This window comes from Amblyomma mixtum, chromosome 3, assembly GCF_055824585.1.
Source record: "Amblyomma mixtum isolate Tamu chromosome 3, ASM5582458v1, whole genome shotgun sequence".
Classification (NCBI taxonomy): domain Eukaryota; kingdom Metazoa; phylum Arthropoda; class Arachnida; order Ixodida; family Ixodidae; genus Amblyomma; species Amblyomma mixtum.
The window spans coordinates 159,688,709-159,701,509 of record NC_143014.1 but is presented as its reverse complement, the minus strand read 5'-3'; the positions used below and the strand labels follow the sequence as shown (position 1 = coordinate 159,701,509).

Below are 12,801 nucleotides of genomic sequence, written 5' to 3'. Positions count from 1 at the left end.
GTAGCAGGCACCTGAAAGGAGTTAACCTAAACTTACCGAGAAAGCACCGGCGCTGCTGTCGAATACAACTAGTGCTAACGCAAAGTTGAACCACCTATAGTGCCACAGCGCCACGGCTGACAGTAGCCCAGACACGATGGCATAGAGAATGGCACAAGTGGCTAATCGCACAATGCGTGGCAGTGCTCAGCAGCGGTCGACCTTTGTGCGAAATGCACACACTCGCTGCCTCCCCAGCCCCCACCCGATACGCATGGTGAATAGACATCGCCGAGAGTAGACACGGCAAAATGAAGGGCGTTACTCACATCTCTTCTGGGCTTTCATCCAGAGGCCGAATTAAAGCCACAATTTCAACGCCAATCTGAGCTCCCTGTAACCCCTACAGTCATGTGACCTTCCCTTCGCACACGTAAACATTAACAAAAAAGAAAATATAGACATTGCTACGACACATAAGACAGCCCTATTTTGAAAACTCGGCTAAGAATCCGAAAACAACACGTTTCATTGGACTTGAAAGGCAGCAGTATAGAAAAAAGCACTAAGAAAGACAATGAGAAGTGCTTTGTCCCGTCATCTTCGCGTTTTGTCTGGTCCTGTCGCCATCCAGCCGAGATAAACTTTAACCGGCAAACTCCACAGCGAGTTCTATTAACAGGCGTACCGCAGCGATGTCCGAGTGGCTGATCATCCGCCTAGCATACAGAAGGTGCGGGGTTCGATCCTCAGTGCCGCCGGATACCCACCGACGATACAGTGGGTACAAGCTTTTCCTCGGCCTGGTGCTCGGCTCATATGGCATGAAAAGTTTTGAAAATAGGTTGTTGACCCCACCTTGAGTAGTTGATAACACCTTGTGCCATGGCGCTCTTTGGGCATAGATACCTTTGCACCATAAAAATCCATCATCGTCATCATCATTAACACGCGTATTTGTCTTCTGTATTTATAAAAATCCCGAGGGGGATGGTTTTGAACAGAGAGTGCCTCGACAGCTGGTTAGCGGCCAGCTTTCTGTGCTAAAGTCGGGAGCACTCTACGTAGCTGCCGTGCGTTGAGGAATGCGCGTTCGTTAATATGTCAACGCATGCGGCATTTGGCGTACCACTTTACAGTGGAAACTCATTCTTCGCGTCTCTGTGAATTTTTGTCGAGGCTTGAAAGGGGAAATGAATCTCGCATATAGATTCACCTTTATTTTATGCATCAAAATTTTCTTACTGAAAACACTAAACACGAGTTTGTAACCGAAAGGCGCAGCGCGTACGTGTAAGGGCAGTAGCGTTCACCGCGCTACACTCCGGGAGAATTATTTGTTTGTCGCGCTGGCAGAGTTCTCACGTACGCGCTAGCTTTCTGGCGAGGGATGATCAAAGACCACGCTCGGCCCCGGAGACGTGCATTCTCCGCTGTCGGCTCCTACAAACAGCATACATTTCAGTGCCTTGCCGGGGAACACGCGCATCGCACTCCATGCGGCGCCCATGCGCAGCAGCGGGCGGCCTCAGCGACTCAAAAGCGAGCCACCGGCAGAGGAGTTTACGGGCGCGTTTTCGCCGATTTCGATTTCTGTGCAAATGCGGCTGGCGAAAACATCCTCTCCTCGCTGCCGCTGCTGCTCCGCTGCTCCTCTCCTGCTGCTGGTGTGCGACTCACCGGGGTGCTGCAGAATATCAAATGCATCTTAGGCGGGGCCACCGACTCGTGGCGAGCATTTTATGCGCTCAAGGGCGCGGGGTGAATCGTGCCACCGCGCACCGCCGCTGCGCATTTGGCAAAGTGAATCGGCGCGACCGACCCCGGCACTTGTAGCGCGAACTGAGGAAATTTCCTCGGCTCAAGATGTCTCTCGTCGTAGCTCGTATCGGGGGCCCTCAACTTGTTAGTGAAAAAGCTTTCTACTCTCACGGTCACGATAAATGTTTTTCTTTTTTTTTTTCGTTCTGCCTTAGCACGCGTGTACAGAGATGAGAAGAATCTAATGCGTCGTCTGGAGGACATGTGGTGTGAAAAGAAGTTTTGGGGGTGAACTTTAATGCAAAAGTGCGGGTCGTTCTGAGCCGCTCAAAACTGAGGCGCGAAATCCTGGGACAGGAGAGGCCAAATTTTATGCCAGGTTATACGCGCACATCGCATTTATCTTTCATTTATTGCAGTTTTGGCTCATCTGTGAACCGTGTGTCCCATTGTCGTGCACTATAGGTGCCCGATGTGCTCGATATGGAGTGCGTATATAATGCCAAGAACATAAGAGTGACGAAGCGCAGGATTGGCGGCACATCTTTCAATTTGTGTTGCTTTAACTCTTCGCTATTTAAGCTGCTTTAAAAGCACAGAGCTGTTTGCACTGCGATGTCTGCTAAGAGTGAGAAAAAAACGAACAGAAGTGGAGTTATCAAATCTATAAGCAAATGCCCGCGAACATTGAGAAAAGGGCGTTGCCCTAGGCTACCGCAGATGTTTCATCGGATAGGGCGGAATTTTGCAATTTTTTTGACGATCAGACTTGCAATTTCTATCAATAGTCAGTGGATCCGCAAGTAGAAAAGCAGGCGGCATGTTATGCTTGATAACCCTCGGGTCTGACTTCACTGACCAGCCACCAGCACGGCAGGAACGAAAAAAGAATTGATTCGGAGGTTGGGAAAGGGGGGGTCATGCCAGTGTTATCTGTTCCTTTAAAGGGAATAACCTTTAATTCAAACTTATACTGCTATGCAAGTGTCCTGACAGAAGTGTTTCTGGCAAGGGAAGAAAGGATACTCAAAAGAAAGTAATCATCGCTTAAACTTCTTTTGCGTTGCTGTATGCCTCTTTCAGCCTCTTTAGTAATAATGGACGTTGGCGATGACAAGTAAACGTAGGCTTTGAAATTCTGCGTTTTCATCATGCAGTTCCTGGTGCAGCAGTAATTTATTTTGTCAAGATTGTGCATACATTTAGCTACAGACGTGTTGGGGTAAATGCTGAAAATATCCATGTTTCCCCTTAACTCCTTCCTGCCTGTATAAAAGTCATTTCTGATATCACGTGCAGAGTTTTTGATTGTTGCAGATGCGTTCATGTTGGTTCTTTGTATCTTTTATTTCCGCGTGTGTTGCACTCACTTTTGAAGTTATTTTGGTTTACCAAATTCTTCCACTGATCTCCCTGCCCACGCACATGCATTTTGGATAGCACTGAATGGGTCAGACAGAAATGAATGCCCATGAGCTGTTTTTAATATCGTCCCTTTCCAGTTTTCTTTGATTTTAAGAAAACTTTCATCGTAATGACCAATTCGGCTTCTATTTATACCCCCCCCCCCCCCCCCCACCGCCATGAATGTCCCAAAGAATCATATGATCTTAAAAGCATCGTTCCACAAAGGCCAGAGGTTATAAAGCAAAGTGCGCAGGCGATATAAGTGCAGTTTAAAGAGCTCCCGGTGGACGAAATTATTTTGGAGCCCGCTAATACGGCGTTTCTCATAGCCCCGTGTGCAGCTTCAGGACCCTAAACCTCACTTACGATTTGTTCTGCAGTTGAAGTTACCGTTTAATCTTGAAGCCTTTTTATTTCTTTATTTCTCTACGGACACGAAAAAGGAGCGAGGTGCTCATTGTCGTGAGAAATTCAAGTCATATTGTTTAAAAAAAAGGTCTTGACAGCAGCTATTGCAATACCCAGGTGGCCTAGGCTTCACTTCAGTTGTGCTGATTTATACAGCCCGCTATAGCGTCAGGCGGCTTTCTTACCCTTTCTTTCTTTCCTTCCCGCTGTGTTACAGACAAGCCAAAGGTGCACCTCACTCTGGGCAGCCATCCGCGCCAGTGGAACATTGTGGAAGGGCATGACCTCTACTTGGAGTGTCGGGTCGACGCCAACCCGAGCATTGGGGACGTTGTATGGCGGCTGGACGGGAAGGACCTCTCTCCTGGTCGACACGTTATCATGAGCAACCAGTCGCTGGTGCTGCAGCGAGTCCACCGTGACAGCTCGGGATCCTACACTTGCGTCGCTTCCAACAGGATCGGCGAAACGGAAAGCCAGCCCCTCAAGATCACCGTCAAGCGTAAGCGCCCTCTCTGCAAATGGGGTGGCAGTCGAGCACCCTAATGAGAGTACTTCCCTCCCTGTCGCCGGCGCACATAACGGGAACACGTACTCGGCGGGCTTGCGCGTCTTACGTACACGCACATCGATTTTTTGCAGTTCCCGTGGAGTGCACATGCTGTACCTATTTTTCTTCATGGCAAAAAAAAAAACACAGAGATGTGTTCTTTACTGTTGTCGGCAAACTAGGCAGAGTGTTACTAGAAGCGCGTCATGCGTTTTCAGGTTATGGGGCTGGCCGGCTGCGCCCTCCAGTATGTTTTACTCCATTGCATCACTGCATATATTAGGGCGTGTGAAGACAGTCAAATCACTGAAAACGATGAAGCCATAAGGGAATGCTTCTATGAATTTTTAAATTTGTGGCGTTCATTTAAAAAGAAGAAACGGATTTAAAAAATATGAATATTCCTTTATGCTTACTTGGATTTCAGTGACTAGGCTTTCTTCATATGCGTGTTTTAACGAGCCCTTCAATTCACTGTCCTCCTGTGCTAAACTGCACATATTTGTGATACAGGTGCCTAAACCACTCCTACACAACTCGAAAAACCCAATAGAAAATGTTATGTCATCACCACACCTTTTCTGTAATCCTTTTGCCCATGAACGTGTAGTAGCAGTAGAATTTTTTCTAGTAACAACAGAATTTTGTGTATAGTTACAACAAAAAAAAACGCAACAGAACAACAGACTACAGTAAGGTACTACAGAAAAACTACAGTACTATAAAAAATACTGCAAAAAAAAATTACGTTACTAAAAAGGACGAACCATTTTGTCATATTGTCTACACTGCTGTGTCGTTTTTTTTTTAAAACAGGGTATATACCTTTATTGCGCCGAGTTTTTACGCGCAACCATTTATCGCTTTTATTTTTTCTAGCCTCGTGCCAGATCGACGGTGTTAAAGAGGGCCTAGGGTGAAGGGAATAAAAACCGAGAGAAAGAGTCATGCCATGCCGGCCCTATGCAGTGTAACAGACACCTGTGAACCATAATTTTATTTCTTCACAAGCCAAAGCCGTTGGCAGCTTTCCCATACGTACAGTGGTGAGCAGCCTTGTCTAGAGCGCTCAGGTGGTGCACTTCCTTCCAAACAAATCCAGATTTTGTGGCAGCCTCTAGGGTCCAGCTGCAACGCTTGCACGGAAGTAGCGCCAGATAGCCTCGTAAATAAAGCAGGCACGAAAACTTTGCCCTGTAATGTGGGGCTGCTCTCTAATTTCGGTTTTTGTTACCAAGTGCGCACTGCTCAAGCGCTCTAGACAAGGCTGCTCACCACTGTACACCTGCAAAGTGCAAGCGTCGCTTCGGGCTGCCAAAAGTGCAATGTGCACGATATGCCGCTTTTTCGTGTCAGCTATGATTGTTACATGGCGTAGAAAACTTTATTAAGCATTCAGGAAGCGTCATAGTGCATAAGAATATAAACTAATAAGAGAAAAAGGACGCCGGACAAGTGCTAACGTTCATCTGACTATTTGCTGCTGTCAATTTAATTCTCAGGGCTCTTTAAGGGCAGGCAGTGAAGTAAGATGAAAATTAACGCTTGTCGCGTGTCCTTCTTTTCTTATGTGTTTCTCTTTCGTATGCGCTATAATGCTTCTTGGCACTATGAACCATCTAGACCATCTGAAAGTTCCGCTAAAGCATCCATTAGGTGCATTCTTCTTCAAGCGCCGGGTTGGTGGGGCGGTGGGGAGGAGAATCTGCCTTGCGCGCTGTCGTTTGAACTTGCAGAGCTCCACCCACTTTTAGTCGAAACCTTCACGGACGCAAGCACGACTTTATAATCTGGCAGTGATTTTACATCACTAAGAGCCCTATTTTTGCAACGGTCTTTGGAGTGCCCGTTAATTTGCAGTGTAAATATGCACAGCAGGCCCGTCGGGGAAATGACCATTGGCTGTTACTTCTTTTGGCACACGACTGTTCCTTGAATGCGCCGGCAGGCAGAGTGGCGTCATTCCTCGCCGAATGTGAGTCTAGAATTGCGGATTGCGCAAAGTATAGAAGCGGGAACAAAGGCATCGGAGCAAAGTCAGAGTAAGCAGTGCAAGCACCGATGGGAACAGCTGCGCCTGCCATTCTCATTCCATTAAAGCTTCTATTAACGGATGCAGTCTTTTGCAGCCTTCGCTTAAAGTACAGTACAGATTAGAGCGTCATAGCCTTTGATGGAGGCTGCAGTGTCTAGACGCATTTTGAATGGTGGCAGCTGTCCGACTGCAAGTAAGTACGCGTACGCAGTGACGCTTTCGACACTGCTGTGGGTTCCTGTAAGCTTAGTTACTGGAACTCAGCTTAGGAGAGAATAAAGTCTGGAAAAACTTATCGAACCCTGTCGTCAGCGCAGTGTTATCATTTTTCAGAGGCTGCCGGGTCAGTGCGGCATCCTAGGTGGTAATGACCACGCCAACAAAGTTGCCTTGTTCATCCGCCAAGTTTTAAAGAAAACGAAACGCTTTGCAAGGGTGAAACGAGCTCCATCTCGTTAGCAGTCCTGTTTCGAAGTCACCGCCGATACTTGTACACTTCCTAATGAGCTAATTAGTTGAGACAAATGAAGCGAGTTTCCAACTATTCAGCTAAGACCTTACGTTGTGCTTACAAACTTGAGCTGCGACGGTATGTCCCAATGTTGGCAGCAGGCTATCGCCGTCATGGTTTCTTTTTCTGCACAGAATAAAAGAGAGCCGCGAAGTATATGTGACTGCCAGCTTGCCCACCCTATTAATAGCACTGTTCTCAAACACTTAGCGAATGAACGAAACCTCCTTACGGCCTTACCAAACGACCCCGGCAGTAGTGTTGCGCTGCTGCTATAGCCATCGGTTTCATGTTACGCTGCAAATCGATGCCTCAAGACGTTTCGTAATAGTGCTAAGCAACACGCGGAACTCAATCTGTCAGGAGCCCTCGCAGGCACTTTCAATTTGCAGCGCCACGTGATATTAGCCGGTGACACAACGGTAGTGACCACCGCCTCTTTAAGTAACTAGCCTGTCGTTGGAATGGCGGCCATCGAGGCAGGCCTGGAGCAGCCTACGCCCCTTCGAGGCGTGTTCGAGAGCAGTATACCGTAAATGTAGCCACGCGGCGAGTGGGCTATTGAGGGGTTTTTCAAGGTTTCAACGTTTCATGGAGTCAGCTACATTTGTTCAAAGCATTGGGTATGTTGATGCTGCCCACTTGAGCGCCGCACGCTTGCGTGAATAATGCAATGCGGAAATAAACGCCGTGCCCAAATCTGACCTCTTTCATAAAAAAATGCTACTTTTTTATGAAAGAGGTCAGATTTGGTGTAGCCAGGTGTAGCAAATTTCAGGCTTCTTTGAAAAGTCTTTTCTGCAAATATATAAGCAGTTGTGGGCGAGGATCGCCTAGAGACATTTTTGACGAACGCATATGTAAAAGGTGTGTTTATGACCCTTTAAAAGTAACTGAAAAGAATTCGTGATCGTTAGAGCATCACGCCCTGTCAGTAACTATTCAGAAATAGTAAGTTAATAGTCGGTCTTAAGATTCCGCGTAGCATCTACCAAAACACGAGGCTTATAGCCAAAAGACAGCGTGGAAACACGTCTTTATGCATGCTTTTAGCAGAAGCGGGCCTTATCCCGTACATGTGCCCTTTATTGAAATGTAGATAAATGAAGTGAAATAAAGGCAAGCAATGGGCGTACTGTATCGGGCTTTAATGCAATAAATAGAAATTAACTGAAGCAAAAGGTATACATGAATTCAGAGTGATATTTTTTTGAAAAATAAATACATGACAAGGTTCTCGTTTCATAGCGAAAAAAAACCTTCCTATTTATATTGGAGAAATCTTTTCTTTTTAAGTTTGGTAGTCAGGCTCGACCTAGAGTTATCCAAAACACTGACGGCTGGTCGTTGCCTCGATCCGACGGAAATGCATAGTATTAGGCCCTTTGGAAGACACGATACATCACAAATATTTTTTTACATCCGCCTTTATTACACACTTAGTCGTCTTTGTACTTTTTTCTCTTGCATGCGTCTGCTTGTTTTCTCCTCGTACACGTGGTGCTGTTGACTCCCTTGCACACTTGATTTTCTATCAAATCTCTAATCTCTAGTATCCATCGACGCTCGATTCTGGAGGCTTATTCGTACAACGCTACGACCGTAATTTTGTGATCGGCGAAGTGATTTCCTCGAGTGCGGTCCCCCCGAGAGCATAATCTCCCGCCTGTCGATGACGCGCTCTCCGTAGGCGTTGTTGTTCGACTTGCCGGGTTCGCCTCACGTCTTCGTCGCTTTGTACGCCGCTCACTGACGTTACCGTTTCCACGAGATCCACTCGCATGCACCGCACAGTGCCGTTAAACCGTCAACGGAAACTTGCACACAGCCACTTCAGTGAAAGAGTGGCATTCAGCGCGCGCGCGCCGCTCTGCTATCTCCGGTCCTCTTCACAATTCACTTCGTTCCTCAGCCTCCACCTTCCACGGCAACCACCCGCAGGTTGGACATTCCTCCGCCCGCGTCAGAGCCTCCTACGTGCACGGCAACCACCATGTGGGTGTTTCCCGTAGCAGCCACTTTCAGGCCTCTCCCCTACAAGTGGAGAGGAGAGTTTCTTCTCTCCATTTATCCACCTGCGAAGTAGGTGGTTTGCGGACGCTTCAAAGAACAACGCCGACGGACACTTTTTTACGACATGGGGATTCAAATTCTCTGCAATATAGGGTCGCGCAGAGACGGTCTAAGGTCAATGAAAATAAATTAAGAGCGCAAGACGCGGCAAAAAAAATGTAAGGCAGGAAGTAAAAAATGGTGGAACAAAAAATTATTTGCTTTATTTATCTTTATTTATTCAATACTGCACAGTCTTTTCGTTGTCAAGGCGGGAGTGGTTCAAGCGAATATCGTTGTACATCGTGATGCAGCAAAGCAAAGAAAGTAGCGAGCACGAAGTTTGCTACAACAAACATACCACGTTTTTTTTTTTTTAATAAAGTAGGTGCAAAATGAGCTTAAACGCAGTACGTTGCTAAAAATGCGGCAGCAGATAAGGAAGACCTCTTTGTCAAGCAGACATCGTCATTCGAAAGCCTGTTCCGTTCGGATGTCCTCTTTGGGATTAAGGAAATGTGGGCCCGTATTCTATAAGCCGTTCATTTCCCATTTCGCATGCAATTGGTTCTCTGTGACTGGTCACTCAGATATACCCGCAGCTTTCAATCGTCTATGGGAAGCTGCCCGGCCATTAAGTGGTTGGTGACCGGACCTCCCTATTCTCTGCATTCGCAGCCAATGGAGCCAGTGGTCAGGCACGGTCACCCGCTGTTGACAGAGCGAGCAGCTGCCCGGCCATTAAGTGGTTGGTGACCGGACCTCCCTATTCTCTGCATTCGCAGTCAATGGAGCCAGTGGTCAGGCACGGTCACCTGCTGTTGACAGAGCGAGCAGCTGCCCGGCCATTAAGTGGTTGGTGACCGGACCTCCCTATTCTCTGCATTCGCAGTCAATGGAGCCAGTGGTCAGGCACGGTCACCTGCTGTTGACAGAGCGAGCACTGCGATGTACCGCACATTTGGCTGCATATCGCAGCAAATGGCAGCCAATAGTGAATTCCGGCCGCCAACGACCCAATTATGGCCGGGTCGCTTCCTACACACGCTTGAAAGCCGCGGGTATATCTGAGCGACCAATGACAGAGCATCAAAAGGCGGCGAATTGAACCATGGAAAATGGACAGTTTATAAAATAGAGCCCCTGGTAAGCTCTCATCCTGCGCGAAGCCACCAAGATTGTCGCGATGTGTTTACTGCGTGTTCGACGGAATGTGTTGTAGTGCTGGTAGCTCTCAAAACTAATTATTGTTCGATTTCTAATGAGACTGTGCGACATAGTTAATCGATGCAGCTTGTGGTAAGATTCAAGGCTTTGGAGATCGCACCATCTCAACAGATTAATGATGGAAGCGTGTCTCTATGTGCGTTAGAAATAAATCGGAGTAATTTCTTTTTTAGCCCTTCAACACGTTTATATCTACATTGGCGTTGGCGATCCCTCCAACGACATAAGCATACTCCAGCAGTGATCGTACTACTGCAGTGTAAGCTGTTACCCTTGTTGTACACGTGCAGTGCTTCAGATGTTATCTTATCCGCCAAAACCAATTCGGTGCCCTTGAAAGTATGTGCTCGACATGAGAGCTACGACTAAAATTACTGCTAAATGCAGTCCTCAAATATCTGCACTCATTCATAGGATGCCTGCATCGTTAATTTTGTATGTCTAATGAATAAAACACGCCTTGGACAAAGCGGAAATGAAAAGTAAAAAAAGAAGCATGCGTGGCGGAAAATAAGATAATAAATATACGCCATAAAAGAGGTTCGTTAGAGGATTGTAAACTGAGAAGAAGAGATTAGAAGCAAAACAGGAGTGTCTGGAAACATTTGTTAAAAGGATATGAAAAACAAACTTAAGAGTGCTTTGCTCTCTTCGTATATATCTGGAAAATTACAGCCGATCACAGAACAGCGATATAAAGATATTTAAAATTAACAGATTCAAAAGAAAAATCTATGAACAAAAAAGTCAAAAGAAAGGACCGGGAAAATAGGAACAAGTAAAACTCGACGGAAAAGCATATGCGCACCAATGCGCCGTCAAACTAAAAAAAAACCCAAACTGTTGATGATTGTAAAGCACAAAAGGCCTTGTAAAAAGGCTGATTCCCATCACCCTAAATTAAGGTGCGCGTCTGGCCTGTATGATGGGAAAAGCCTTCTGTGTCATTTCTAAATTATGTTTTAACCTCTAATTAGTAAGGAAGTCTTAACCTTGTAATCCCAGACGTATCATGCATAATGCAGAGTACAAAAGTGTGAATACTTCTAATATATTCCAGTTTCTAGCGTTGCTCCGAAAACAACAATTTTGACATGGTATCTTTCAAAGCCAGATCAAAATTTCAGCCATCAGAATCACAGGAGGCCTCACAGAAAATCACTCACTTCTCAGGACGACACTAATGGAGAAACAGCCTAAAATTTGTTTGCTCGCACCACTGCATAAGGAGGGGTGGGGGGGGGGGGGGGGGGCGACAAAACAGTCTCGAATTTTGATATTGGTTTATGTTAGGCGTTATGACATACGTGACGGGAGCCAACAGTCACCGAAACCAAGGAGCATAGTGGATTTTTTTTTTACTTTGTGGTTTTCATGAATGGAAGATCAATAAAAGCTGGAGAAAATAGAATCAAATGAGGTCATGGGTTCGGATCCACGCGCGGCATGTGACGGTATTTTCTTCTGCTTTTGTTAATGTCCCATTGTTAAAAACTACAGATTAAAAAAAATTGTACAGCTTCTGCCCTCGCCGTTCCACCTCGTTCCTATGTGGCACTCACTGTAGTACAGGACCTACTACGTCCGTCGCTATAGACGAAAGTGGGCCGGTGAACACTCTCAAGGTTCGGTTACACTGCACATAAATGCCCCCGAAAGCAAAATATTGGACAGCCACCGCCGTAGCTTAGAGGTTCTTCGCGTCTAAGCTACGCGAAGAACCTCCAAGCTGGCTACCGTGCCTAGATGCATGTGTGTTCCTCCCTGAATTTTGATGTTTTGATGGGGATGCAGTGTTGAGTTAGGGCTATGGCGGGCTCGTATTAAGCAGCCCGGTAACTTGAGACGCGAACCAGTCTGATTGAAGTTTTCCTCCTTTCTACGGAAGTTTTTCCATGCAATAAAGAAAAAAAAACCACCACCGTAGCTTAGTTGGTAGAGCACCGGACGCGAAATTCGGAGGTGATGGGTTCGGATCCCACCGATGGCATGTCGTTGCTTTTTCTTCTGCTTTTTTAAAGCTCCCATTAAAGAAAACCCCAGATTAAAAAAAAAAACAGACATCGCCTATGCTCCTTGGTTTCGGCGACTGTTGGCTCCCGTCATGTTTGTCTTGGGTGGTTGAGTGCGAATACAGTACAATTGGCTGCGTAGTTCTATGTACCTATGCAAATCTGCTCATTTTTACTTTTAGTAATCAAAGTTTTCAATAAATATGCCGGTTTCTTCTGTTAGCTTTGTGACGAAATACTAGAAATTCGATACTTTTTGTCCGGCATTTTCGTTGCTCGGCTATTAATAGGGCAACGAAAAATACGAACTCTGTCTATAATTCCAAAGTATTGTGTCAGAGAGCACTCGTTGTCTGAAATGTGTTTTCGCGTGTCCAATACCTCATGCTAAAGTAAACAAAATATAAATTTTGAGAAGTACGAAGGATGAGAAATAATGAACCAGTAGAACAAAAGACATACTGATTAAGTGATAGAAGATACAGAAATTCAGTTGTTTAGGAGAAAAAAGATGTCAACTGCAAGTATAATGAGTGCTGGACCATAAATACTGAGATTGCGGCAACAAAATTAAGTAAAAATGAATATTATGATAAGCAAGTTAAGCAGAACAATTCCTGGAGGCAAGAAAATTAAAAAGAAAAAGTTGAGGAAAGGTTTACCGCCTTGACTTGTCTCCTTTTCTCTCTCTTTTTCTAACCTAATCCGAAATTTCTGTTACAAGCTAACCAACCGAATGTTTCAAAAAATCCTCCCTACAGGGATGCTTGGTTAGGTCTCTGTGGTTGGCGTGCAGAGAATGCTTGGCTGCTTGTGAAACCGGAGGCAGTGCTTCGGGCGTAATATGATGTGTACAGTA

General features: G+C 45.9%; 1 protein-coding gene across 1 annotated transcript in view; it reads left to right on the top strand.

Moving 5' to 3' along the window:
• LOC149352517 (hemicentin-2-like) overlaps positions 1 to 12,801 on the top strand; it is a 584,798-nt gene that overhangs the window by 556,643 nt on the left and 15,354 nt on the right. The window contains exon 7 of the mRNA XM_089577190.1: positions 3,773 to 4,057. Coding sequence (XP_089433316.1) covers positions 3,773 to 4,057 — 285 coding nt within the window. The remainder of the gene's footprint in view (positions 1 to 3,772; positions 4,058 to 12,801) is intronic.